General features: G+C 43.3%; 1 protein-coding gene across 3 annotated transcripts in view; it reads right to left on the bottom strand.

Annotated features, from left to right (window-relative positions):
* The window catches only part of ARHGAP26 (Rho GTPase activating protein 26), a 752,092-nt gene that overhangs the window by 126,801 nt on the left and 598,479 nt on the right, over positions 1-26,812 (bottom strand). For all 3 annotated transcript variants that reach the window (XM_074313709.2, XM_019739058.3, XM_019739059.3), the window contains 3 exons: positions 26,361-26,448; positions 24,402-24,460; positions 22,761-22,866 (listed from right to left, as the gene is read on the bottom strand). In XM_074313709.2, the coding sequence (XP_074169810.1) occupies positions 22,761-22,866; positions 24,402-24,460; positions 26,361-26,448 (253 nt within the window). The remainder of the gene's footprint in view (positions 1-22,760; positions 22,867-24,401; positions 24,461-26,360; positions 26,449-26,812) is intronic.

Raw genomic sequence — 26,812 nt, 5'->3', positions numbered from 1 at the left:
CCTCTGTGATGGAGTAAAGAGAGGCGAGGCTGGAGGGAAAGCAGTTTCCAGATCAAGCATGCCTTAGTACGCCATGCTGGGGAGTGCAGGCTTTGGCTTTAGGTAGGGTAGTGACAAGGGCAGGACTGGCTCCCTTTTGGTTACAAACACGCCTCCCTCCAAATCTGTGGAAATTCAGGCCATCGTCCTTCCCCTGCTTTCCTGCCAAATTTCCCAGAAGCACTCCATGCATGTTCCATACGTTCCAAGTTCATTTCCATGAGCCATCACAAATCAATCAGCATGGAGCTGAGACTCCAGAGCCCACGGCTGGGCACAGACAGCCACATCGGTCTCATTTTCTTTTCTTTTTCTATTTTAATGGCATGTGATGAAGAAACTTATTTTTAATTTTTAAAAGTGGGACTAAATGACAGGGAATATTTGACCATGGTTGTGATCCCAAATCTAGTTGGAAATTAATATATCCCCTCGTCAGGTCATTAAAAGTAGTCTTTTTCGGGATGTTAAATTGCCACTCAATTATAGTTCTCAGTATACTCTGAATGCATCCAGATGCTAGGGCTGGTGGCATGATATAAACAACATGGACAGCTGGATCTTGCCTAGTACCTACCATCAATAAAGTGGACATGGAACGAGCTTGCGGGTCTCATTTTGGAGAACATTATTTGCTTTCAAATCATGCTATAATTTACAATATGTAATGACTTAAGATTGGTCTTTTGCAAATGAAGGCTTTCTTATGAGAGAGATAGGTCCCAAGATACAAGACAGGATAAAGATACACTGAATCTGACTTAATAAATAGGAGAATGTAAAGAGGAGATTCTTCTCAATTCAAAAAATATGTACTGAGCCCCTGCAATGTGGCCAGCAGACTACATGCTGGGGATATTCAGACAAAGATGGCTTGACCTGCTACCCTACAAGGAACATCAGAATGCAAAGGAGAGGAGAAAGGGAGGCAACGATAAATTTGCCTACAGTAAAACTGATCACTGGAGCAGTTACTGGAGTGTGCACTTGAGGCAAAAATAAAGCCAGAATTTTAGAAGCGTTTCTAAATGATAAACCAGCTTCCTTAGGAAGGTGGGTATTGCCCGAGGATTAGATCACTAATAATGACAACTGGACCCCACCCAGAAAACAATATAGCCTGCGACTAAGGAGAAAAGAAAGAAAGAAAAAAACTCTAGCTCTAGTTTCCCCAAGGTGCATTAAGGACTGCTCAACTCGTGATAAACTCTGCTGAGATTCGTAGTAACCGTAATTTATCAGTGCGCTCGAGAAACTGTGCACGCAACAGTGATGACCATTTAGCTCAAGGAATACGATAAACTCTTTGGCTAGGAGTACCCAAATAAAGGTAAGCAATTTCAACCTTTTCCCTACATTTATTTATTTTTTCAAAATTCATAAAAACTTGTGAAGTTCTGCAGAAAAAGAAAAATCGTTTAAATGGCAACCCTGGGGAAAAGGAAATCACTTAGGCTTTTAGGAATTGAAAAAGAATCATCTTGTTTTATGAAACTCAAAAGGAAACAAAATACATCAGAAGGAAGGATCTGCTGAAAGTGAGCTCTATACCAATTCCCACCATTTTGTTTTCAGATCTATAATGAATACTTATGTGGAGGTAGAGTGTAGTGAGGAAAAATAAAAAACAGGCCTAGACTGAGATAGGAACATGGCTACAAATATGACTTGGAAGCAGTGTGACTTTGGGCAAGTTACGTGACCATTTCAATCTCAGTGTTCTCCTCTGTAAACTGAAAATCCCAATGTCTGCTTTTGGGGTTTTCCATGATAGTGGATACTGGATATTGAAAGCATCTGACACACAGTAGGTCTTCAACAAATGTAAAGTGACTGTATTATTCAATTCTTCATGTTCATAAAGTCTTGAGCATGCATTCTTACCCCGTTGACTACTGAGCAGGGATAAATAGTGATGGGAACTTTTCTCCCTGGGTAGAAAGAGTCGACACAGCTCCAAATTCTTGTGACCGTCCAGAGAGAATACTCAGTTCATTCACCCTGAAGGAATTTCTCCAAACACTTCCAGGGTGACATAATTATTATATTGGGGTATTGGGGCAAGGGTCAGGCTGAAGCAACTGGGGCATCATCACCAAGCTGAGAGCCAGCAACAGATAGCAAACAGCAGTTATAAAGAGTAAATTAAGATCCAAAAAATACAAGTAGAAAGTGCAGTATTCCACCAAGTATTAAACATTCCCAGTGAAAGACCCTAAGCGTTAATGAGATCACCGGTGCCATTTTGGAGCCCTTACCGCATGCCGGAAACTGTGACATTCACTTTGCAGGCATCGACTCACTCCATCTTCACAACACGACTCTGAGGCAGGTCCCATTTTATAAATGAGGACACAGGGGCCCAGGTGTGAGATAATCACAGGAGGTCTCCCCGTTGTAAGTGGCATAACTGGAATTTGAACTCAGGTCAGTCCAACTATAGGGCTAAAACTCTTAAACGATGTGCCATTTCCAAATACATCAATGGAAACCCAATCACATGGTCATTATCATAAATAAACCAAGTAACGTATTCCCCAAATGGCAGGCTTAGTCTTCCAGAGTTTGATTTTAGTTCATTGTCTAAGGCGTGAGTCCTAACTAGGACTCACTAGGACACTAAATGCTGCAGAGCCCAGGCCTCTGCCGTGGGACCTCTCGTCTGCCACACAGGGCAGCCTCAGTGATCTCATCAGTCCAACGTTTACACACAGAAGAAAAAGCACCTATATACTGAGAGCTCTCAGGAGAATGCCTCAGTATGTTCCTCCCTGACACCTACGCACCCCACCACACCAGTACAGCCAATCGAGACGTCCCTTTCTTCCCTGTAGGAAGGCAGAATTCCAGGAGTCATCCTGGGTTCCCCTCACATTCCACATCCTTCCCATCACTTAATCCTGTCAGCCCTATCTTCAAGGTGTATTCCAAATCTGACTACTTCTTACTATTTCCACCGCTACCATCCCAGTTCGGGCCTGCAATGCTCTTCATCTGGCGAGGAAGCCTGCAACAGCCTCCCAGGTGGTCTCCCTGACTTCACTCCTGCCCACACTCGGCTCATTCTCCAGAGAGAAACAGCAATCTTGGAGAAAACAGTAACAAAAACAGACCACGTCACTCAACCCCTCAGGATGGTCCAGTGACTTCCTATTACAATCAAAATGGAATTCAAACTTTTTCGCATGCCCCCCCTGCTTAGTTCTCCAAATTCAGCTTGTGCCCTACTGACTTTATTGTCCCTTGAATAAGCCAAGTGTGTTTCCATGTCAGGCAGGTTCCTTTCTCAGGGCTGTTGCTCTTATTGTTCCCTCTGCCTGAAGAGTCTTCCTCTAACTCTTCACAGGGTTTGCTCTCACACTTCATTCAGGTGGTGACTTAAATGTCACCTCCTCTGACCACCTGATCCAATAGTTCCTTGTCTACTCCCATCATTCTAACTGCATAATCTCCCCTGAGAGTACTTAACACTTCCCCAAATTATCTTTATAATACATTGAGTCTGTATTTGATACCATATATTTAAAAAATTCACTGCTATACTCACAAGAAATAATACTGATAGGCGCTCAAGGAATATTTACAAATATCTGCCTCTCTCCTCCAGGAGAGGAGAGATTTTGTCTTGATTACTGCTATATCCCCATACCTAGAATAGCACTTGGCATATAATAAGCACCCCAGTATTTGAAGACTGAATCAGCGAAAGGCTCCTAGCAGTCCTACACAGATCGGGCCAACACACATCTCACAGGAAACAGAAGGACAGGCACCGCCTTAGTAGAATGGCCATCTGAACTCATGTTGGAGTGGTTCAAAATACCCGTCATCAAGAACTAGGTCACATGCCTGAGGCTCCATCCCGATGTCTTAAAGCTGGGCTGGCTGCTGGCTCGATCATTTGAAAGGGAAGACAATGAGGCAATATGCGCCTAGATCTGGGGCAAGGAGAGAATTCTGTATCTCACCTCCTATCTCTAGCCTGCACTCAGGCCCTGCCTCGCCTGCATCAAACAAGCTCATTTCCCCAGGCAAGATGCACCATTGGATCAACTGCTACAAACAGCACCAGGCTAAGGCTATAGGGACGTGAGTCCAGAGGCAAAACAGGCCCTTTGTGCCTCCTCGTTCTATCCCCCGGAATCACCTAAAGGATGCAAGTACTTGCTCCAAGGCATTGACAAGGCACATATGTTTCAAAACACATTCACTTAATCCAGTCTGACAGTGAGAAGGGTTTGTATGGGGCCCACAATACCAGGCTGGCTGGACGCTGTCTGGCAGACCCTGCAGGTGTTTTCAGTTAAATGTGATAATCAAATTAGCTGCACAGCACGGCTAACTCCGAAACGGCAGCTAACTCTGAAACGGCAAACTGAGCTTCCTGGGTGATCTGCCCATCTGCCTTTTTCCCCTGCTAAGTGCAAAGATGGAATGGCCTTAGCCGGGTAGCGAAGACTCAAGTGAAGGCCAGCAAGCAGAGGTGCGTGCCTGCATGCTGAGGTAAAGGCAGAGAAGGGGAAAGTGGGAGGTGGGTTTCTGCTCGAGCAATCTCAAAAGCAGCTAGGCTTACCCCACGCAGCTTGTTTTGTTGTCCAACCACATAGATCCCTTGTGGCCTCCCATCTCTTTACTCCTCCCAAGTTGACTTTGCACTTGGACGTGGCTAAGCCGGTACTCTCAATGGAGCATAACTTAAAGGAGGGAGGAAAAGGTCTTCTGCAGGACTGGTTATGAGAAACCAAAGGAAAAGTTAAACCTGTGACAAGATGATGTGGTAACTGCAGGACCTTTCCCATGGCCAATATTATTCTTGTCCAATTCAGCTAGAAATTACCTTTAGGGTCCAAATTTGCAGAGCGTGGTGAGGGACTAATGTGCATGACTGGAGGATACGTTCCTTGAAACAAAAATGCCAGGTCAATGTCATTTATTCTATTGCCACCGATTTGCTAACATGGCTTCACCACAGTCACCTGTTTCACCAGCCAGCCACAGACCAAGTCCTGAAGGAGCCCAAAGAGCTCAGATCCTGCAAAGGTGTCTAACGTTGCTGTACCAGGTCCTAAGCAAATCCAACCCACCCGTTCCTATTTCGCCACAGTAGCACACAGAGCCAGATTTCAATTATTGATGTTGGGGGGGGGGGGGGCGGCAACTTTCAATTATCCATGCTACGCTGCAACAGACACATTCCTGAACAGTTCTCCCTAAACCAAAATTCTGTTTCTGAAATCCCCACTTCCCATTGACTGCCAGAAAATTCCAGTTGCAGTCAGAGATGGCAGACTAAGGAGAAGCGGAACCAAACTATTCTCCAGCACGGTCAACGAGGGAGTGAGAGGAAAGACTCAGCTCTGGATGCTGACGACAAGCTCATGATGGACACTTAAACCCAGCCAAGGACAGGACCACAGCAAGGCAACAGAGACAGCTGGGGAGCAAAAAAATAAAAATAAAAAAAGGCTTGTTACAGGCTGTTGCCTCCTTAGATTCTGCACCCCAGGTGACTCTCTTGTGTGCTCGCCCTGGTCCCAACCCTGCCAGACACATCAACTTTGTGTCCTGGCTTCATTTACCTTCAGGTGAATGTTTTTTGTTGAGTTACCATAATGTTATTGGCTGGGTAACGCAGGAACCTAGTCGTAAAGACTTTTCTCTCTTTATTAAGCTCCTTCCTCTCTCCCTTCCTCCCTTCTTTCCTTTCTTCTGTCGTGCGGGGCGGCCTGCGGGGTCTCAGCTCCCGCTCCCACATAAGTACGCAGGACATGGTGAGGCCAAAAAGGAACACCCACGGAGCCATAGGTAGGGGAGTCACACCACTATGGTCTCACTGGAGGCTGGGTTGGACACACAGGAGGCAGGAGCCACACTGTCCGCAACCCGCCGTCCAAACTGCAGTCCGCGCTTGCCAGCCACCATCTTCTTGCTAGTCCCCACTTTCTGCTAGCATAGCCACAGCAGTTATATTAGTGGCCAACAGCTCACTGGTTACAGCTGATGGCCATCCAATCACAGCTGACGGCTATCTACTACCCGAGCCAGCACTTTTCTATGTGAGGCCGAGAGCCTGGAAACTGCACTCCTGGCTCTGTCCCCACACCTTCCTTCCCCTTTCCTTCCATTCACAGGAAGTAGGAAACATAATAGTTATGGGTTGATTCACTTCCATGGTGAGAAAGCATATGAGAGGGATGCAAAGACTAGCTGGCCTTTGGAGGCCGGCAGCATAGACAAGAGACAATCAGGGGCTTCAGGATATGCCTGGCGGGCAGGGTTAGGGAAGGAGAGAGATGCTCAGTCTGTACGCCCTAACAGCTACAGCCCCTCCCCCATGATTGGGGAGCCACAGGGCAGTGCGTATTCCTGGCCCTAGGCCCTCTGGGTGGTCCAGATGACTGCAGACCCGAAGCTGGAAGGACAGACTTCTCTCTGCACAGTCTGCTTTTAGAAATTCCTCATACCAGTTAGAAATATCTTCCAAAGAGACTCCACAAAGCAGATGGCAGCCAGGGCCTTATCCTTGCAAGCCAGAAGCGGTGGCTCCCACAGCCACAGCGACCTGTGAAGCCAGGAGCCCCTGGAGCCCAGTCATTTGCAGCTTTGTAAGGTGTGTCTGCAGCTGCGTGGCCTCCGGGGTGCCGGGGCTATTTCATGGAGGCTGTGGCACAGGTCAGCAGCCTTAATATTTGAGAAGAAACAGGACCTGCCAAGGCTCTACTGAGGAAAATGAGAAGAACAGGTGCAGGGTGTTTCTTTGTCACATCTCTCTGGGCGGTTGAACATCAATAGGTCAGTAAACCTATGAAGAGATTCACCCCTTTGGTTCTTTGGTTCTTCTTATTTCCCTGAGACTCTAGGCCCCCATTCCACCACCTCCGTGTCTGTAGCCTAGCTGACTTCTGCTTAAATCATTTACAGCTGAGATTAGATGGTACCATACCAGCTCCTGCACACTTAATGCATTCAAACAACACCGCCTGGGACACAAGATGTGCCATGTGAACTATTCTGTGCCTATAACCATAACCATCTCTCGCTCCAAATGGAAACTGTATCAGGCACATAAGCCGATTCAGTCATTGTGGAGAATAATTTGGCAGTATCTAAAAAAAAAAAGAGAAAAAAAAAGGAAGCTGCATAAATCTCTGAAATCCTACTACTACGTACATAGTTTGCGAAAACTCACACATTTGCAAAAGAATACCTGCAAGGATGTTCACTGCAGCATTATTTATAATGGCAGAAAACCGGACAGAACTCTACGTGTCTATCAATAGGGGAAAGGGATAACTTCTATGTGGCACAGCGTTTAGAGGAAAGATGAAACAACGAAAAACGCAAGCTGGAAAGTGCGAGTACACTCTGATGCCGTAAGTTGAAATTACGACACATACACACAAATATCAGACGTCTGTATTTGAACACCAAAAAAATCAATGTTGAAGTATCAAAACATAGTTCAAAAGGATACACACTAAAATTCATGTTAACTTTCCACTGAAGGGCAAAGGGAATAGGACTGGAGAGGAGCCAAAGGAGGATTTCAGTGTTAACATGAGAGAGACAACACGACTAGGATAAATGTTAACTGATTTTATATATATACATATATATACACACATATATACACACAGACACATATTTATATATCAATATATATGTGAAAAATTACAGCAACACATATAAAATATGTATTCCATATATAAATATATATTTCAAATAATTTTTGTACATTTTGCTCTAATTTTTTTCCAAAAAAAAAAGGAGAAGAAGAAAGGAAGAGAAGAGGGAGACAGGGCATGTTTTGAGGAATCATATGGATTCCTTCCCATTCTCTTGGGGAAACTTTAAAGAGCTCTGTATACTTCAGGGGCTAATAGCAGAAGATAGGAAGGGGAAAACAATTTGAAAAAATAAAGTTAATACCACCTTTTAGAAATGCATGTTTAATCAATATTATCCTTAGTAGGATATTATATCCTTAACAAGATAACATCAATATTATCCTTAGTAGTGGTTCCCAGAGTTTAGTTGTAGGTGGAAATCAGTTGGGAGATTATTAAAACTCCAAGTCCCTGCCCTCCCTACCTAAGCCCCCAATACTATGATTGAGGAGATCTTGAACAGGGCCCAGAGATCTCCTTTTTATTAAAAAAAAAAAAAAAAAAAAAAATCCTCAGCATAGTAGAGTTAAACCTTTTTAAATGTACCGAGAAACATTAAAAAAAATAAAACTTAAAGCAAATGAAAACTGCAATTTTAATGTAAAAGTCTATTCCCCTTTGCCCAGAAGTGGATAGCTAATAGTGACTCCTCTTAAAAGAAAATTTTATATTTTGATGATGATAAACTGAAGTCATTCTATTCAATGTTTATTTACGTAGCTCTATAAAATGTTGATCCTGGAGGCCCTCGATAAATATCCCTTGAAGGAGTTAACGCATCTGAACAGGTCTTCGCTCAAAGACAGCCAATGAAAAAGGAATCTCGAGCACAGAGCAGGCAGACCTGTTCTCTAAAGGACCAGACAGTAAACATTTCAGGCTTTGAGGGCCAAATGGTTTCACTTACAACTTCTCAACCAGCCAGTGTAATTCGGAGGCTGCCACAGATAATACGTAAATAAATACATGTGGCACTGTGCCAATAAAACTTTATGAACACCAAAAATTTGAATTTCATACAGTTTTCATGTTGGGAAATATTATTCGTCTTTTGATTCTTTCCCAACTATTTTAAAATGTAAACAACCATTCAGAGCTGTGGGCCATACAAAAACCAGCAGCAGGGTTTTCCAAATCCCTGCTTTAAGCAGATCTGAGCAGAGAGGTGGGTAAAGCTCAGAATACCAGACAGGCTGGAAAAGGCCCAGCAGAAGAAAAGAAAGGGGTCTATGGTGGGTGAAAAGCCAGTGGACTCACCCAGTACCTGATAATAGGACAAAGACAATATAGAAACAAAAAGCAATTGCCCGTTTTTTATTGTTATTTTTCTTTTATTTCAGACCAGTTCTACCCTAACAGTAAAACTCACATTCAATTAACTAATGGCTAAGGAAGTGAGAAAAAAATTGGTATAGTTGAAAGTCCTTAGTCTTACCAGTTGGGAAAAAAGCCCAAACCTTTTCCGGTTAAGTTTTACCAGCATCTCCAGCATTGCTAAAATGTATTCTCCGTTCTCCCTGCTGCCCACTCTTGAGTAGAAAAGCAATGAGCAGAAAAGCAGACAACAGGGATGCTGTCTCAAAATACCCAAGGATTAAGTGCCCGGTCCTGTCCTACCCAGCCCATGCATAAAATCACAGACGTCTTCGAAATTAAAAGAGTCACAGAGTCTGCTCCACTCGTGAAAAGTAATTACTACTTTTTAAATAGCACACATGGTCATTTTATAAAAATTCAAACATGAAGAAGCCAAGAGAAGAAAACCCAAGCATCTAGAGGTAACGACAGCTAAGATATTATGGCTATCCTTCTAGATTCTGTTTTCCTTAACTGCATCGTGCGTGTGGATGTCTGTGCGTGGTGGTTTTTTTTTAATACAAAAATAATCCCCCTTATTTTGTAGATGAAGAAACCTAAGGCCTGGTAAACTTGTTCAAGATTGCACGTCAAATGAGTCTGTAAAAATTCAGGATTAGAACCCCTTGCCTGTTGGGCCAATGATCTCTCCTACCACCTCCTCAGAGAAATAAGTGATTAGCATCTTGGATAATTTAGTGCCTCGTCCATAGCAGGTGCTCAATAAACTCACACATGCTGAATGAATGACGCCAACTGGGCTGTCATGTTTCTTTATGTCAGTCCAGCTCTGTCTAAGCAAGTTTCATCAGAGATGCCCCCTGATTGTCAATAACACCAGAGAGCATCGTTTTGAACAAGCTGCCAAATCCCAACTTAGAATTTTTGCTACTGAAAGTGCTTCACTTTGGAACATTTTCTTTTGGCTTTATTTTAAAATGAGGCACTATTTTGGATCCTTTATATAGAGTTTATTTAGAATTCAGTTTTGGATTCGCCCCATTCCCTACGAGGGAGGCTTAGGAGGGGTGGAAAGCATCGAGACATTTGCATGAGGTATGCCTTAAGTTTCAATTAAGATCAGACTTAAGTATGACTAAAACAATTTCTGATGGGGCTAGTCATGTCAAGATTTGTAACACATTAATAACATGACAAGGAAAGGATAACCTACGGTTTTGCCAGTGTTTTCTGCTTCATTAACCAGTTGCCTAGGGCCAGGGAGATGAACCCTGTGAAACAAACAACAATTTTGGAAAGGAAACTCACATTTAGGTGGCATGCAAAGCAGTTTAAGTGGCAGTTCGAGTGAGAAGGGAAGTGTAATTCTTAAAGAAGCAAAATGTCAAGGTTATCTTTCAATAACGAGAACAAGAAAACCTGACTAGCCTGCTAGCCTGAGATATGCTTGACACAGGAAAACCCATTTGCCTGGTGACTTGAGGAAATGTGTTTAAATGTGTCTAGTTCTGGGGGTTGGTGAATCAAGCTAAAACCTTCACTCCATCTCACACTATTGGAGATGATTCTGGGTCCTGGGCATGTCTGAAGACGTGTTCTGAAGGGAGGCTTCCAGCTTTTGTGAAGTGCCAACTCATGCCAAAACAGAATCAGGCATTCTGGGAAACTGAGCTATGAGACATTCCAAAAGTAGTGCTTCCAAAAGGCTAATGAGTTTCCTGGATCCTTTCCACCCTTTATTTCATTCATTATTCCACAAATATTTGTGGAGTGCCTCCTACTATGTGCAAGGCACTGTTCTAGATGCCTAGGGATGTATAGCAGTGTAGACACAGACAGAAATCGCTGACCTCGTGGAGCTTACATTTCAGTGAGAAGAAAACAATAAACAAGTCAAATATATAGTAGATTAGATGGTAATATGTGCTATGAAAAAAAAACTGAAGCAATTCTAGTGGAGGGAGCATCGGGGCTGGGGTCTGCGATCTTAGAACAAGACCTCACTGGGGAGGGGAGGGGAGGGGAGGGGAGGCGAGGAGGGCCGCTGAGGTCTACGCACAGAGGGACTGAGTCCTGGGGCACCACAGACGAGGCTGGAAAGGAGCCGCCTGGGAGGCAGGAGGAAAACCAGGAGAGTGTGTTGTCCTGGAAGCCAAGGGAAGATAGCATTTCAAGGAGACAGGAGTGAGAAACTGCGTTAAATCCATCAGAACCATCAGGGAAGGGAAATCTGAAACTGATGTAGCAACGCCAGCAGGAGGCATTTCAGTATTTTGGTGGGGCAGAGTGTGCAAAAGCCTGAGTGGAGAAGGTTCAAGAGAGGATTTGGGAAGAGCAACTCACACGACTATGTGAGACATTCTGCTGAGAAGAGCTCAAAGAAATGAGATGGTACCTAGAAGGGGATGCAAGACTGAGGAAAGTTTTTCCTTTTTTTTTGTGCTGTTTTTTTTTTTACTTATGAAGGACCACAGAAATGACAACATGTGCTGATGGGAAAGATTCAGTAGAGACGGAAAAATGAGTGATAGAGGACAGAGAGAGACAAGGTGTTGGAGCCAAGTCTGGATGGATGCAATCGGAAAACGGCTCCAGTGCCCCAGGAGAAGGGGGTGCCTTGAGTTGGGGGCACTGACTGCTCCTCGATCACACAGGGAGGGAGGGCAGAAACGTGGGCAAAGGTGTGGGTATGGTGGTGGGCTGGGTATGGCCTGTGGAAGTCCTCCTGATTGCATCGAGTCAATCATCCAGGAGCGTGAATGGTGTAGAGACAGGTGGTAGATACCAAGCACATAAGGGCCCCTTGTGGTTGCTTTCCAGTGGTTCAACTCTACTTCCAATTATGTGATTGACCAAGAAGATGTCTAATAAATTCCTTTCTTCTTTCTTTTTTTTTTTTTATTATAAATAACCACAGTTCACTTCTGTTGCTTACGACCAAAGACCAAATCTTTCTTGAGGCGTATGGTTACCCCATTTTCTCACTGAAAGTTTGACTTTAATAAAATAATGATCCTAGTCTATCAAATCCTATGCAAGTGCATAGGAAGGCCTGCTTGCAATATACTAACAAGCCAAACATTATGGGTTCCTCTACACCTACTGCACGGAACCAAGAAATAATGATTTACACTTAGAATACCAAATTGGAAATGCTAAATCAGTATGCCAAAGTACTTGAAGAAAAACACTTCTATACATGTGAGAAAGCAAAAAGGACTGACACCAAAATTCAAATTGCCTGAATATTTCTTCAAACTCTCTTTCCAGTTGAACTATAAAATGTCTACCAAGACAGAATGGAGAGGAATACATACATGTACAACTTTCCTTAGAGTGTAGATTAATACTTCAATTCAGTAACTCGGGGAAGGAAATCCACGTGAGGAATGCACTAAGGGGTGATCTGGAGGCACGGAGAAGCATTTTCACAGTGGATGGCAGTGTTTTATCTGGGAATGGCATCTGAGAGGGCGGTCACACCGAGTAAGAAAGAAGGAAAGTCAGACTCTCCCACAAAGAGGGACATTTTGAAGATCACAAAGACGAGTGGAAATTTCCAGACTGTGCAGACTAAGATGAGTCTTCATGATATAACGTGTTGTCCCCCTACCGGAAATTAAGAGTTATTAAACTGCAGCCAAGACAGCTGCTTCTGAGATGAAATCAGCCTTGCGACCCCAAGCTGCAGGAGGGTGAGGGTGAGTAGCTGCTAACTTCCCGTAGAGACCAGCCCCAGGAGCTTGTGCTTTCAGAAAGCTGCACTGGCTACCCTATACCCTACGGGGGGTGGGTGGGGGGGGGCATCTTCATCCTGAGTAGCCCTGAAGACTCACAGGGAAGGGCGAGACCTGGTGGCAGGTAGGACCTGAGAGCCAACAGCAATGGCTCTTTCTCCCAGAGGACCCTGTGCTGGCTCCTCCTTCGCTAGGAAGGGTGAGACAGATGCTCAGCCCTTTGGGCCAAACACACAGAAACTAAGCTGCCAAGGAAACAAAAGCAAAGCAAAGTAAACACATGCACACTCAAAAATCTCCCAAGATAAGAGCCGTGTGTAAGGTGTTTTCAGCATCCAGCCCTAAGGGATTGGCTGGCCAGTAACAGACTGTGAAGAAAGCCCCATCCCATCAGTAAGAATGACTGTCTGGTTTAACTGTTTGAACGATTCCCCTGTCTTCCCTCACCTGAAGGCACAGTTCCATGACCCTCCTGCCTCCACCCCGATTTCTCAAACAGATTGTAAAAGCTTACATTATGGATGCTGTACTACATGTCAGACGTTCTTCTAAGATCTTTATGTGAATTAATTAACTTAATCCTCAGAACAACTCTAAAAGAGTAGAAACTATTGTTGTCTTGAGGTTTCCCAGAAAGCAGAGACTGAGGTAAAGGCTTCCACGCTACTAGGGAGTCCCCAGGGGCATGAGGCAGAAAAGCTAGCCACTGCCTGGTTCAAGGACCAATACCGGCTCAGTCTCTGGGGCCCATCTTCCAAAAGGCTGTCTGATGACGACTATCTAGGATGCACAGCTCCAACCTCCCGTTACTCAAAGGTTACCCCCGGGAGTTTTTTTAAGACCTCTTTGCTTCCAGGTTGGACATGTGTGCATGCCACTTTGTGCCATGCGGGAGGTAAGAGGCAGGACACACATGGTATAGGCATGAAGCTACAAGCTTTCAGGCTGCACTTATATAAAGTGAGCTGGAGGTTACACAACTGGTCACTCCAGTGGGGGCTGAAATATACAGCGGAGAAGCTAGGAGAATCTGATGTGCTAATTTAAAAGTTTCTGAAACAATTATTAATTCTCCTCTCTCATATGAAGAAACTCGGACAGAGAAAAGTGAATTCAAGCAAGGTTTCAGAATAGACAAGAGCAAAACCAGGCAGTCTGGCTCCAGAATGTTCTCTCTTAACCACCATGCTCTCAGCCCCTACAGATGAACTGCAACTACCTAGAAGTCTGCCAGCTGCCTCGCTGCAGCTGCCACATTTGAGCTACAATAGATGTGAAGAATTAGTCGGGAAACCAGTCAGTGTAATACAATAAGTATCACCGATAATGTTCACCATGCAATGAAAAGAGGATGCAGCAAGAGAGTGTTCCAAACAGTGCGAGTGGCAGAATCAGTTAGAAACTGCTGCTCAGCCACAAAGAAAGACATTTAACGAAAGCACCCCTGGAGAAAATGCATAAGAAATATGGCTCATCAGAACAGAAATAAATGACATAGAGACTAACAAGACAGTAGAAAAGACCAATGAAATGGAGAGCTGGTTTTTTGAAAAGATAAACAGACAATCCTTTTGTTCACCGCACCAAGAAAAAGAACAAGAGGACGCAAATAAAATCAGAAATGAAAGAGACAAAAAAGAAGAAGGAGAAGGAGAAAAAAATAAAAAAGAAATCTGGCTCTGCTAAGGGTTGGCAAAGAAGAAACTAAGTCGCGATGGTGTCCGTTAATACTTTCACTTTTATAATACCCCGAAATAAATGGTGGCAGCCACGAAGAAAGGAAAAGACAGCGTCCTCCTCTTCATTCCTTCCTGAATCTGAGGGGGAACTCCAAGGGTGCAGAAGAGGAAGAAGTGCATCAGAAAACAGAAAAGTCATTGAAAAACTTAACCCAAACAAAAGTGGAACAACTTAAAACAAACAAGAGACCCAAATCAAAGGAGCACTAAGACTGCTGAGTTTTAACAGCTTGAAGCCAAGCATTTCCCCTTTCAGAACGGGGCATTTCTTATGATGTGAAAGATTTAGTTCCTTGAATTCAGAAATTTTGATTTTTTTGTTTTTCTTTTTGTAAGCAAAAAACTTAAACTGAACTTGTATCTTTCCTTCCCCTAACCCGGAAGGTTGGAAGGCCACAGGAGACAGAAATTCCTGGGTTGAAAGTAAGTAAAGGTCTGGCAGTTAGGCTAAATAAGGGTTGAGCTCTAATTTCTTCTTTTGCATTTCCATTAATTTAAAGTGCTAAGTTGCCTGTTTGCTCTAAAACATGTGGTTGTCCTCTTTGCAGTGTCCCTTTAAATAGACTTTCCTTCAGCTCTGCCAAAAATAGCTAGAGCAGGTCCTTTGAGAATCTCATTCTTAGTCTTGAAAAAAAAAAATACACTCTCCTCCCCACCCCATACACATAAACAGGCAATATCTCCCACTTCTAACCGGGTCCTCCAATCAGAAATAGTAAATCTTTCAGGAGTAAAACAGAGCTGATCAAGGAAGTAATTCTCCCAACCCATTTCTGCTTATTCATTGATGTAATCATCAAATATTGAGACCCTCTTTGGGGATTAGCAGCTAGTCAGGCCCTGGGCTGAAAACCCAAATGCCTACACGGTAGCCAGGCAGGTAGGGGGCATGAAAGAGTGGGCCAGGCACACAGGCCAAAGGGACTGTTTGGGGACCAGGCAAACTGAAGCAGGCATGGGGGGGGGGGGGGGGGGATAGGGTGTGGCCTCTATTCAGTTCCAGTTCCAGCCAACTGTTAGCAAGGAGACCTGAATTTTTTCAAGTACAATTACCCCCGTTACAAAAGCTGGAAACCTGTCCAAATGTTAAAAACAGCAAGGTGTGGGACAACAATGCCACATAGAACACGTGTGGGCTGCTCTGGCTAGAGGCCCTTGTTTGCAACCTCTAGGTAAGAAACAAAGATAAAAGATGACACTGCCTGTCCCCTGGGAGCTTATGACCCAGTAGGAGAGAGAAGATACACACCTGGTAAAGGTGGAATGTGAGCCACGCTAAACAAGAGGAATAAGCACAGGCGATGGGAGCTCGGGGAAGTGCGAGGGCACCTGAGTCAGCAAGGATTCTTGTAGGCAGAGGCATCTGAGCTGAGGCTAAAGCATGAGGTCGACGTTGGCAGCAGAGGCTAGAGAGAGAGCATTCCAGACAGAGGAAAATGAGCTACAAAAGGCAAACAGAGGGAGCAGGGAAGAGAATATTTGAGGAATGGTCACGAGACCATCATGCTTCTACCCAGCAAGTATCCGTGAGTGCACTCCACGCCATAGGGATGCAATGGCAGTCACGAGGGACGTGCGATGTGGCTGCAAAGTCTGAAAGGGTCCAGTCCAGACTAGAGTTTTATCTTAAGAGCAGTGGGGAAGCTGCCTTTGACATTTTCTTGAAGCAGGGGAATCACACGGTGAGATCTGCAGTGTTCCAAGTACCCGGCTGCAGAGCATGCATTCTGCGGACTGGAAGGGAGCCAGAGGAAGCCGGGGGGGAGGTGCTGGGAAGCAGCCTGGAAAAGACACGATGCCGACTGGGAGGAAGGGGCTAGCCATGGAGACAGAGAAAAGTGGATGAGTTCAGGAGATGGCTAAGGGTTAAAATCACCAGAACTATCAGTTCAGGGTAGGAGTCAGAGAGGCAGAAGCCAAATGGGACTCAAGACTGTGGTCAGTGTGGCTTTATGGGGGTATGAGGCCACACCACCAGCGGCCCAGCAGCCAAGCAATTCTGTGCCGGCAGCAGTGGGAGTCCAGTGGTTACTAGAGAGAAGAAAGGTTCAGGAGCCGGGTGTATGGCTGAGGGAAGGCTGCCAGAGAAGCTCACAGGAGCGTTCCATCTTAGAAAGCCATCATCTCAAAGGTACTGTTTTCTTGTACATGTGCTTTGTAAAATTCCACAGCTATTTTGTTTGGACTAGGCTTGATGGCAAGGAAATAACTAGCTCTCCTCATGTGTTCAACAGCTCTTCACTAAGCTAAATCTTATCCTCTAGACTTGGGGTTAAGGAAGAAAGAATACTAGAGTGTAGGTATAAGATATGTGTTCCTGCCAAGTATCCATGCCAACTTCCTTTTATTTCGACTCTTTCTTAAGGACTTCAAGGAATGCTAGTTAACCGCCAGGGCCCATCCTCCAGGGTGTCAAGGCCTGGCAATGAGTTTCTGGATAACTACAGGCATTTTCACATGAACCCAATTCACTCTGCTTCTAGATCATTAAGAAAATATGAATACATCCTTCTTCATTTGCAAGAATACCTGGAAGTACTCAGACTCTAGTCACAGGAAGGAGAAAACAGCCAAGTCACTAGGTGCTCAACCCTTGATAACTAATGACAATGGAGTCTACACAGTTTGATAAAGTCTCACTTGTCTGGCAAGTATTTGCCCCACAATATTCCTTAATGATCCCGACAACATACAGAAGTCACAACATGTAACACATTCAAATATACACTAGACAATAAGATAATGAAAAGAATAATAAGAAATCAGCCAGCAACAATGGGACTACAGTTGATTTTGCTTTTTGCATGTCTCTCTCACCCTCTACCCCCCAAATCCTGGAATTTTAGTGTATATGTGCCCACATTGCAGATGTATTCATCTTCCCTCCCACATTGACCTTTGGTCCCATATGTCTTGATTGAGTTAGCGTGCCATGCAAAGATCGTTCAATAGACTGAATGTGCTCTGTGAAATGTTCTTTTCCTCAGCCTTGCAGTAGGCACTGTGAGCTACCTATTCACAGCTCTGCTTTTATGCTGGGACCCATGCCTCCCACAAGTGGCCCAGGTAAATCCTGTTCGGTGTAAAAAACCCTGGTGGTCCCATTCCCCTTGCTGGCGATTGCTTCTAACCAATGAGATGTGATGGGAAGTCCATTGGGAGAACTTCAGGAAAAAGTATCATCATAGGTTTTAAAAGGAGACTCAAAGAAGAAATGCCTTTTCTGCCTCTGGACAACCATTAACGTGCAAGGATTTAATGCAATAGCTTATGACCCTGCGAGGAACTAGCCCATACTGTAAGGCTGGCTGTGAGCAGGACCATGGAAATAACCTGAGCATTTCATGAACTGAGAAATTATCCGGCCCTCAGCACTGATCGTATGTAATGACACAATAGATTTCCTTATTGTTTAATCCACTTTGAATTGGATTTTCTATTTCTTACAGCCCAAAGCATCCTAATGATACAATATCTCCTTGGAAAAGCAAGAATAGGGCTGTGACTCTCCAACAATACGCTAGCAACAAAGGAACAGGAGCTTCAAAAAAGAAAAGAGGCTAAGATTTATTTCTCAATACGTCTTGGGAAAACCAGCTGTGAAAAGGTACTTTTAATAGTCACTCATGATATAAGGAGAGTCTTCTGAAATCCTCCCTCGCAGCATAAACACTGTAATGAAGTTACGATGACCCACTATGAATGGCCTGTGTGGGGATACACAACGTACTTGGGGTCATCATAATATGTAAACACCAGGGCACTACCATGAAATTAGTCTTTATTACTCATCTGCTCTTATTTCCTTCTACAATTATAAGATCGGGAAGTATTTTCTTCTCTACTCCCTCTTCTAGATGATGAAAAAGCATAGAATCACATGATTGAAAGGAAACTCAGAAAACTGAGGCTCAAAGAGATGGAATGATTTCCATAAGGCCCCACAGCTAGCTGGGGACAATTTTCTTTACTAATAAAAAACGCTTTATGCGTGGTTTTAAAAGAGTCATTTGCTGAACACTCAATTTAAAGCAAAGTTGAATTGTAAATATAGGGTAAATCAAAATCATATGTTTTTCTTAGTAATTTAATTATGAAAATAAAATATTTTTGAACTCACTGCTTTGAGCTTCTTCTTTCTATTTCTAATACCTTCTGAAATCCCCATCCATTCCTTTCAATACCATTTCTCTCTCCTAGAAAATCCCTGCATATGGCCCATTCAGAAAAGACTGTTTGTGTCATAATGTCCTGGGAAATAAACCAGAAATGCAGATTCCCAGGCAGTCGGGTTTAGTAGACCGGGGGTGGGGCCCCGCGATGTCCAGGTAGATAAGCACCCACGTGAGTCTCACTGCGCTTTGACGCACATGACTCCAGACTGTATACTAGATCCTAGGACCCAAAGAGAAAACATCTAATTATCATAGTAGATTTGAGCTGGCACAACAAAAATATGTGCATAGTTGCCTGTAATTTTCATGTTCCCTCTGAGGTCTGAAATCAACCCAAGAGCTCTGTGATTTGGATGTACCCTGGTAATCATATTTGCTTGGAGGTTTGAAGTTTTCATCCTTTCCCCTTAAGACGTTCCTTCCCTCTGAATGCATTTCTACTTGGGATTAAATCGAAAATGTCTTAACTTTCCCTCCACAGTTAAAGGAAATCAATTTTGGAAAGTGTTTCAAAAGAGTACTTTACAAAATACACAATACAAAATGTCGTCCCTTTGAACCAGACGCCTGTGATGCACAAGGCAAACATAGTAGGTAATGAGAGAAGTAAACACTGGGTTTTCCAGCAGAACCAGCCCTGAAACCAAAACTTCGGAAGGAAGCTGACCATTAAGCAAATGGACCAGAGGACAATAGCTCAGGCGTATCCTAGGTTAAGTCTGAACCTGAGAAAACTGGAATGAAACAGACAAACCCCTTGTCCCAAGCTAACTTTCCCTTACTGCTTGATTTTAAAATAGGACAGTGCTGTAAACGAGAATATACAGTTTAAGTGGAATCTTAGAACTCCTCTGGGTGCCAAAGAATTTTTTTTTTTAGACCTAAATAAATGCTCCTTACTGGATTCAGCAGTGCTCATTTATACCCATCTCCTCCGAGACATTTCAAATCTAGAGGCTCCAGAGACCAAGAAGACAGCAGGCTGAGAACTTGAGTCTGTGTGTTCTAACATCGGCTCTGACAGACTCACTTTACAGGCATGAGAGTTTGTCTATAGGTAGATTTCTTAATGGTTAAATGAACAAGGAAATGTCATGTAACCTCACAGAACCAAAGAAAATCAATGTTAAGTATCAAAGACAATGTATAATGCTCCAGAAATGATAGAAAATAAATACCTCTAGCAACAAAATTGGTTTAAATTCCTTGGAAGGCAAAAAGTCAAGTTCATGACTGTAACTTGCATAGTCCAGTTGCATATCCCTTGGGTTAGGGATAAAGATGGACTGAACTTACTGGGGTTGGGAGAGCAGAGAGTGGAACAACAAAGAGAAAGTGAACCATCCACCAGGAGATGAACAGGCTCAGCTGTTCCAGATCTACCTTAAGGGTTTTGGTTTTTCTCTTTTAATCTTTTTTCTTTAAAGATTTCTAACAATCCTCAGGGCATTCAAAAAATGGGAAAATTCAGTACTGGCTCTGCTGGATCCCCATTTACTCTGGGTCCCTCTCAGTGCAATTAAGTTCTCATCACACTGTGCAGCTTGAGGAGCCCGACTGCTTTCAGCTGGTCCCTAACCTTCTCGTCTAGCTGCTCCCAGCAGGCGTGGAGGCCTCCTTACCATCCAGTGGCCATAAAGCACTCATGAGCCTCCCTACAGATGCTTGGTGGGAGTACGTGTGTGTATCTGGAACTTCCTCTGTTTGGGACAGGCCCTGCAAGGGTGCAAAAGTTTGCAAGTAAGATCTAAACCAGCTTTTCCATTTAACAAACACCTGACTGGGTTGTATGGAACAGGCAGCAGACCGTCATCTGAGCATCTGGAGTTACTTTTTAAAGCTCAGTTCCCATTATTTTAAACACATTTCAACAGGATTCTTTGACATTTTGGGGGCATTCTCCTTGCAAACTTGCATGTTCTCTGTTATGCTTTAATTTTTCTAAACATTCATGAATTGGGATTCCGGACCCAATTCTACTGTGGGGGGCAGCGTCAATTCTCAAACAATTCTCAGGACACCAGCAGGGTGTACGAGAATTCAACTCAATTCTGACACTATCTACATGAAGATAGCGTCAGATTCCACAGGTTAAGGGTTTAGTCCTACACGACTGCCCCCCAATACACACACACACACTCAGATGCAAGCGCAGATTACCTGCGCTTCTGACCGACTGGCCACAGATTAGAGAGGCCAATGACTCCCTCCAATGTGGAATGCCAATCCCAAATCCAGGTTGTCACCTGTGCTTCTGACTTACTAGCTCTGTATCAGAAGTTCCCACAGTACCTTCCTTGGATTCTATTAATTTGCTAGAATGCTCACAGAACTCAAGAGAAAAAGGTTACTTACTGATTAGATCACTGGGATATAGTAAAAGGATATATATAACTCAAAAGAGCCAGATGAAAGACATACACAGGGCCAGGTGTGTGGGAAGGGGTGAAGAGTTTCCATGCCCTCTACATGGTGGCCACTCTGCCAGCATCTCCATGTGTTCACCAACCCGGAAGCTCTCCAAACCCCACGTTCCTTGGTTTTTATGGAGGCTTCATTACATAGTCATGATTAAATCATTGGCCATTAGCAATTGATTCAACCTCCAGCCTCCAGTCATGGGGGGTTTGGGAGGATACAGGATTGCAAGTTCCAACCTTCTAATCACAGTATTGCTTCCATTGGCAGCCAGCCACCATCCTTAGGTGCTTTCCAAAAATCATCTCATTACCATAACAAAAGACACTTTTTTCCCCCCCACTCTCAAAACTTAGGAAATTCCAAGAGTTCAGGGAGCTGTGAACCACAAATTGTGGATGGAGACCATATATATGAGAAATATATTTTGGTCGTTTGAATGACCAAATACATATTTCTTATAAATAACAATATCACAATGCAGTTCTGACATGGCATGGCAAGAAAAAACACTGACCGATAAGGGGGAAACCCTTGACTCTGCCTAATTACTTCTCACTAACACGCATATCACTCTTTCTTCATAATTAGAGCTGTGGAAACCTTTATGGAAACATATGAGTATATACTCTCTCTCCAAAACGTCCATAGCAAGTGCTTGGTAGAAATATGAAAACAAACCATAATCTCCCTCAGCAGAGTATCAACACCTCCCAAAGAAATGACTTCACGGCACGAACAAAGGGAGGGGAAGGGCCAAATTTACAATCTATCAGTTCAGTAGAATATAGGGACTAATGAGCTAAGTTAACTGTTATACTCTGTCTTTTCTTATGCTCCAGTCTGCAATCCAAAACATTCATCCAAGTCAACGGAAGGTTAGGACATACACACATGTGGTGGCTGATGCAGCAAGGAGTCAATAAAGCCGGTCTGAAAAGGGTCAAACACCAGCAAGCTCACGAAAATTCAAAACCATTCCAAGAGTATAAATACTCCTGGCAGGAAAATCAGACCCCCACTGGATGCTCTGATTACCTCAGAGGGCAAGCGGGCATTTGTCAAATACAATTCCTTTATCTTCTACACTTCTTCAAAGGCTTTAGTACATGTAACTTTAAAAATCAGTGACATTGTAGATAAAAGGGAACCTACTATCCATATTTGACAGATGAAGAAACTAAGGAATTGAGAGGTCAATGGCTTGTCCAGGGCTGGTAAAGTGGCTTGTTAAGAACAGTTAACTCTAAAATCCAGGCCTCTTTACGACAAATCCAAGGTCTGTAAACCCATGACATACTCCTGTTTGCCCTTGACCGTCACCAGAACATGACTCCTGAAAACTCTGCCTGGTGACCTGGTATCAGGGGTGCTACACTCCTGCTTGCCGCTCATCACCACAAGAGCAACCCCCTCTCCACCCCCGAAAACTCGGCCTAGCGGCCTGGTCGCACAGCCACTTCCCCAGCCTACTTTGCAAAGACCATCTGGCATGTGCTGCTGTTATCCACTGCAGTTAACATTTCACACATTTCTTTCCTAAGCCTCCAGCATACCTGACGCAATAGTAGGAGAGGCAAACGTAAGCAGAACTGAGAACAGTTTTAGTGCTAAGATAAGAACTTTCTAGGGGGTGAGAAAAGGGCCAGCAATCAGCCTTAAACCTACTTTGCCAAGTGGTTCATGAGCAGCTGTAACATCTGCCTATTTTTCTCTGGGAGCCGATGAACAAGGCTGTGGATTTCAGAGACCCGAGACTCCTGGTTCTCCAGCTCTGCAAAGGTAGGAGGGAAGGAATATTTGATCAGTGTCATAGCTAAATCAGTTTACAAGACAAAAATCAAAAGAAACCAAAGGTTGGGCACTAACAGACTGAGGATTTCTCAAAGGTTTAACATCCTGTTCTGTGTACTCATCACTAGAATGACTAGATCTTGAAGTGCTTTCTGTAACAAAGTTCATACAAAAAAAAAAAAAAAACCAAAAAAAAATGGCCGTCAAAAAATTCCAGCCAAAATGATGACGTGGTGAAACGGAGCCCCAGTGAACTGCACACTCAAAGCAGGAACAAATTTGGGAGCAGCTGGCTCCCTAGAGTGAGGGCTTCATTTCAAGGAAAGAAGGAACTTTATGCCCTCACCAAGTGATAAACAAATTGTACATGAACAACATTGCAAGGGTCTCAAATATCAAAACAATGCCTCAGGGCAACATCAAAGAAATCAAAGGAAATGTCCAGTTATTCTCAGACCATGTGTGATAGCCAGGCTGGTGCAGAAGAAAGGAATGGCACATCGAATATGTAAATCTTTCTGCAAGCCTGTCACCTAAGTCACGGCCTGTCGTATTCGATTGGTAGAACTTGGGTAAGTGATTGCGTTTGTCTGGGCAATAGAATGATGGTACTCACTCCACCTATTTATAGGGCTGATGTGGGGTTTACTTAGAGAATGGTTGCTATGGGTTTGGAATTTCTCTGAGAAAGAAATCAAATAAACACTATCTTCAACTCCTAGCTTGCTTTCATGTCTTTCACTTCCCTGTTTTAAGGGGACAACTACGAGCAGACAAGGCCATCAGAACATTAGTTGCTACTAACTTAGACCATTAGTAGTTACCAGGGTAAACAAACTGACGGCTTCAAGGATGCAGGGAGAGCCACAGGCTACTGGCATAGCAGCACTGTGGGGTTTCACGCGAGATTTGAAGCTCAGAGAATATCTCACTGCCCTACAGGAGGCCTGCCCCCCGTAGACAGATACTTAGGGTAGCTTGCGTCTAATCCTTCTGTATTTTAATACCAGTAATATGACGCTAGGGACCCGGATGATATAGCTTAAGAATGATCAGAAGCTATAAAAGGAAGCCACGCGGGAAAGCAGACTGGGAAGTTATATAAATGGTGTTGCACTGAGGAAAACACTTCCAGGGCTCAGTTTAGGTAATGTGAAAAGTTTGATTCATTCTGCAAAATGCTATTCAAGGGCTGGGAAAAACCCAAGGAGTTAGAACTCCAATAGCCAAAATTAGAAAGGCAAACTTGCTTTTCTCTCCTCTCCCCACCCCCACAAACATACTTCTGAAGTTTCTCTCCTCTATAGTAAATTCGACATGGGAGCAAGGCCCTTAGTAGCAATCCTGACGTGGTTTCGTTTTGATTCTGTGTCGGTCTCATGAGCGTGTATGTGGGTAGTTAACATGCGGAATACGAAGGGTTAGATAATATTTATTTTGGGATACTGACTGTTCTTTGAAATAGAAAAAAATCTATTCCCTCCTCCTCAAAACTGTGACAAAAAGAAAACTTACTTGCAGCTTTGATGAAACTTCTTTGAAACTGGTACATCATGAGTGGTCCCGGAAGCATTCTGGAATAAACGGATGTAGACTAGTCAGCTTAATAAAAACAATCATATTCTCTCAAAATAGCAGCCTAGAGACTGCCAAACTGTATTACATTTCTCAAAGACAAAGATCACAGGGAAACAATGCAACGCAGCTTAGACCAACTTAGTTTCCCTTTTCAAGGTCCCGATATTTCCGCTGAAATTTTCATTCTCGCTCCTTTTTAAGGGAATGGATACAACTATGTTTCGTAGTGACAACTCGAAAAGTCCTAATGCAAAAGTCTAGCACAAACCAAGAGATTTCATTTTCAGTCAGTGACTCACTCATCAACAAGAGCATTTTAAGATATGTCTGAATAACAGGCAACTAACTAAACATTTGCAAATATCTGCACGCACTCCTCTCTTCCCAGCACCTTGTTATTAGAATCAGTTCATCTGTAAGTGTTGTGAGAGACTTCTGCAGGTGTTTTTGTGGTGAATTCATTATGGAGTGCTGCTCGAGAATGCCAAAGGGCTAGAACCCTTAACATCAGGCAGGACACAATCAAATTTTACCTGCTATTTTTAAAAATCATGTTTTACAAACAAAGTCATAGACACAGACAACAAAAGAGTGGTTGGTTACTAGAGGCGAAGGGGGCTGAGAGGAGGCTGAAGATGGTAAAGGGGTTAAATATATGGTGACAGAAGGAGACTAGACTTTGCTGGTGAGCATGCAATGCAATATATAGATGATATATTACAGAATCATACATTTGAAACTTATATAATGTTATTAACCTAGGTTACCCCAATACATTTAATAAAACATGTTTTATACTTATTGTTTATTAGAAAATCAATATCAACATGTAAAATGAAGTGCTAAGGGCAAACCTCTACAATACAGCTTTGTGTAAACTACAATGGTAATATTTGGGGTATGAATATTTAATGAGCATGTTAAACTATAAACGTATCAGAGGTTTTTCTGATAGTCCAGATAATAAACTTCTCAACAGACTCTTTTTCTTGGCTCAGGTTTTACTCTATTCTCATCAGATCTCTTAAGTCAACTCTTAGCCATCACTTACATTACATCTTATTCTTGACTTCAAGATCCTTCCTTCAATCCCCCCAATAGCCAATAAACTAGCACCACCTATTCCTTTTCTGTGGCTTTCCTCCTTTGCTTTTGAGTCAAGGGAATCTTCACCAAAACCTGTACAAGTGCTTACGCCATTCATGATGATAGTTCTCCTCTTTGTTTAAGGCTGGGTCCCCTACCTTCCTGTGTAAGAACCACAGCGAAAAACTAATATTCCTATACCCTCCAAATCTAGCATAAATTTCAATCTACTCATGAAACTGAGATGGGGGGCGCTAGTCAATCACCACTCCCTTAATAACAGATGGAGGGGTGGGGAGGTAACAGATATAACATTGCCTAGATCATTACAGGAAAATAGTCTCTTTTCCAGTAAAGTGATCTCTTCCATTCTAAGCAGAAGGAATCAAAAAGGAGTTCCATTAAGTTCTCATTTTTAAGGACCAATGTGAGCAATCCCCTCTATTCACAAAATACATAGGGTATGTAATCGTGCATTTGCATCAGAAGGGGATATGTGATCCCTTGTTTTCTTAATAGAGTATTCAGGAATTTCAGAGACTACCATATTTTAGGTTTTGTGAAAGGCGAGTTGTCACAGTAGCTTCTTATAAAGCAGAAAGCTTCCTGAATCACCCATGGCATCATGGCAGCCCATCAACTATAGATGATTTACAATCGGATTGACCAGCTGAGCTAACTGCACCCACACCGAAGCTGCTTTCACATCTCAAACACCCACCCCACAGCTCTCTGGAGGCTGAAAATAAAACTGCTTTCTTCCTGATTGCCTGATAACAAGCTGGCACTCAGCAAATGGAAAGTCCCTACCTTAGGTAGGTCTTCAGAGCACTAGTGATGGTTTTGATCTCCCATTCTGCACAGATATCCACTTCTGTTTCAGAAGCTGTTTTGGGGTCTAAAAGGGAGAAAAGACAACGTGTAAAGCAGAGCAGAAAATACAGCTAAAAAACAAGCATACATAACAAAAGCATTCAGCCTCACTACTAACCAAAGAAATCCAAATTAAAACAAAAATGACACCTATTTTTTGCCTATTAAATGAGGAAAGTGTTTTAAAATCCAAATACCTATTGCTGGCAAGAATGCAGTGAAACTGATCTTCTCATAATCTGCTGGAGGCAGCAGAGATCAATGCAGCAATTTTGAAAAGAAATTTAGCAGTATGTATCAAGAGTCATAAAAATGTTTATACCCTTTGAACTGGTAATCCCACTTTGTACAATCTTTCTTCAGGAAATAAGATAGGAAATGAGAAAAGT

Source organism: Rhinolophus sinicus, chromosome 5 (genome assembly GCF_057876585.1).
Source record: "Rhinolophus sinicus isolate RSI-liver-muscle chromosome 5, RSI-T2T, whole genome shotgun sequence".
Taxonomy (NCBI): domain Eukaryota; kingdom Metazoa; phylum Chordata; class Mammalia; order Chiroptera; family Rhinolophidae; genus Rhinolophus; species Rhinolophus sinicus.
Note: the sequence above shows the minus strand (reverse complement) of the source record. Positions and strands in the feature narration are given on the sequence as shown.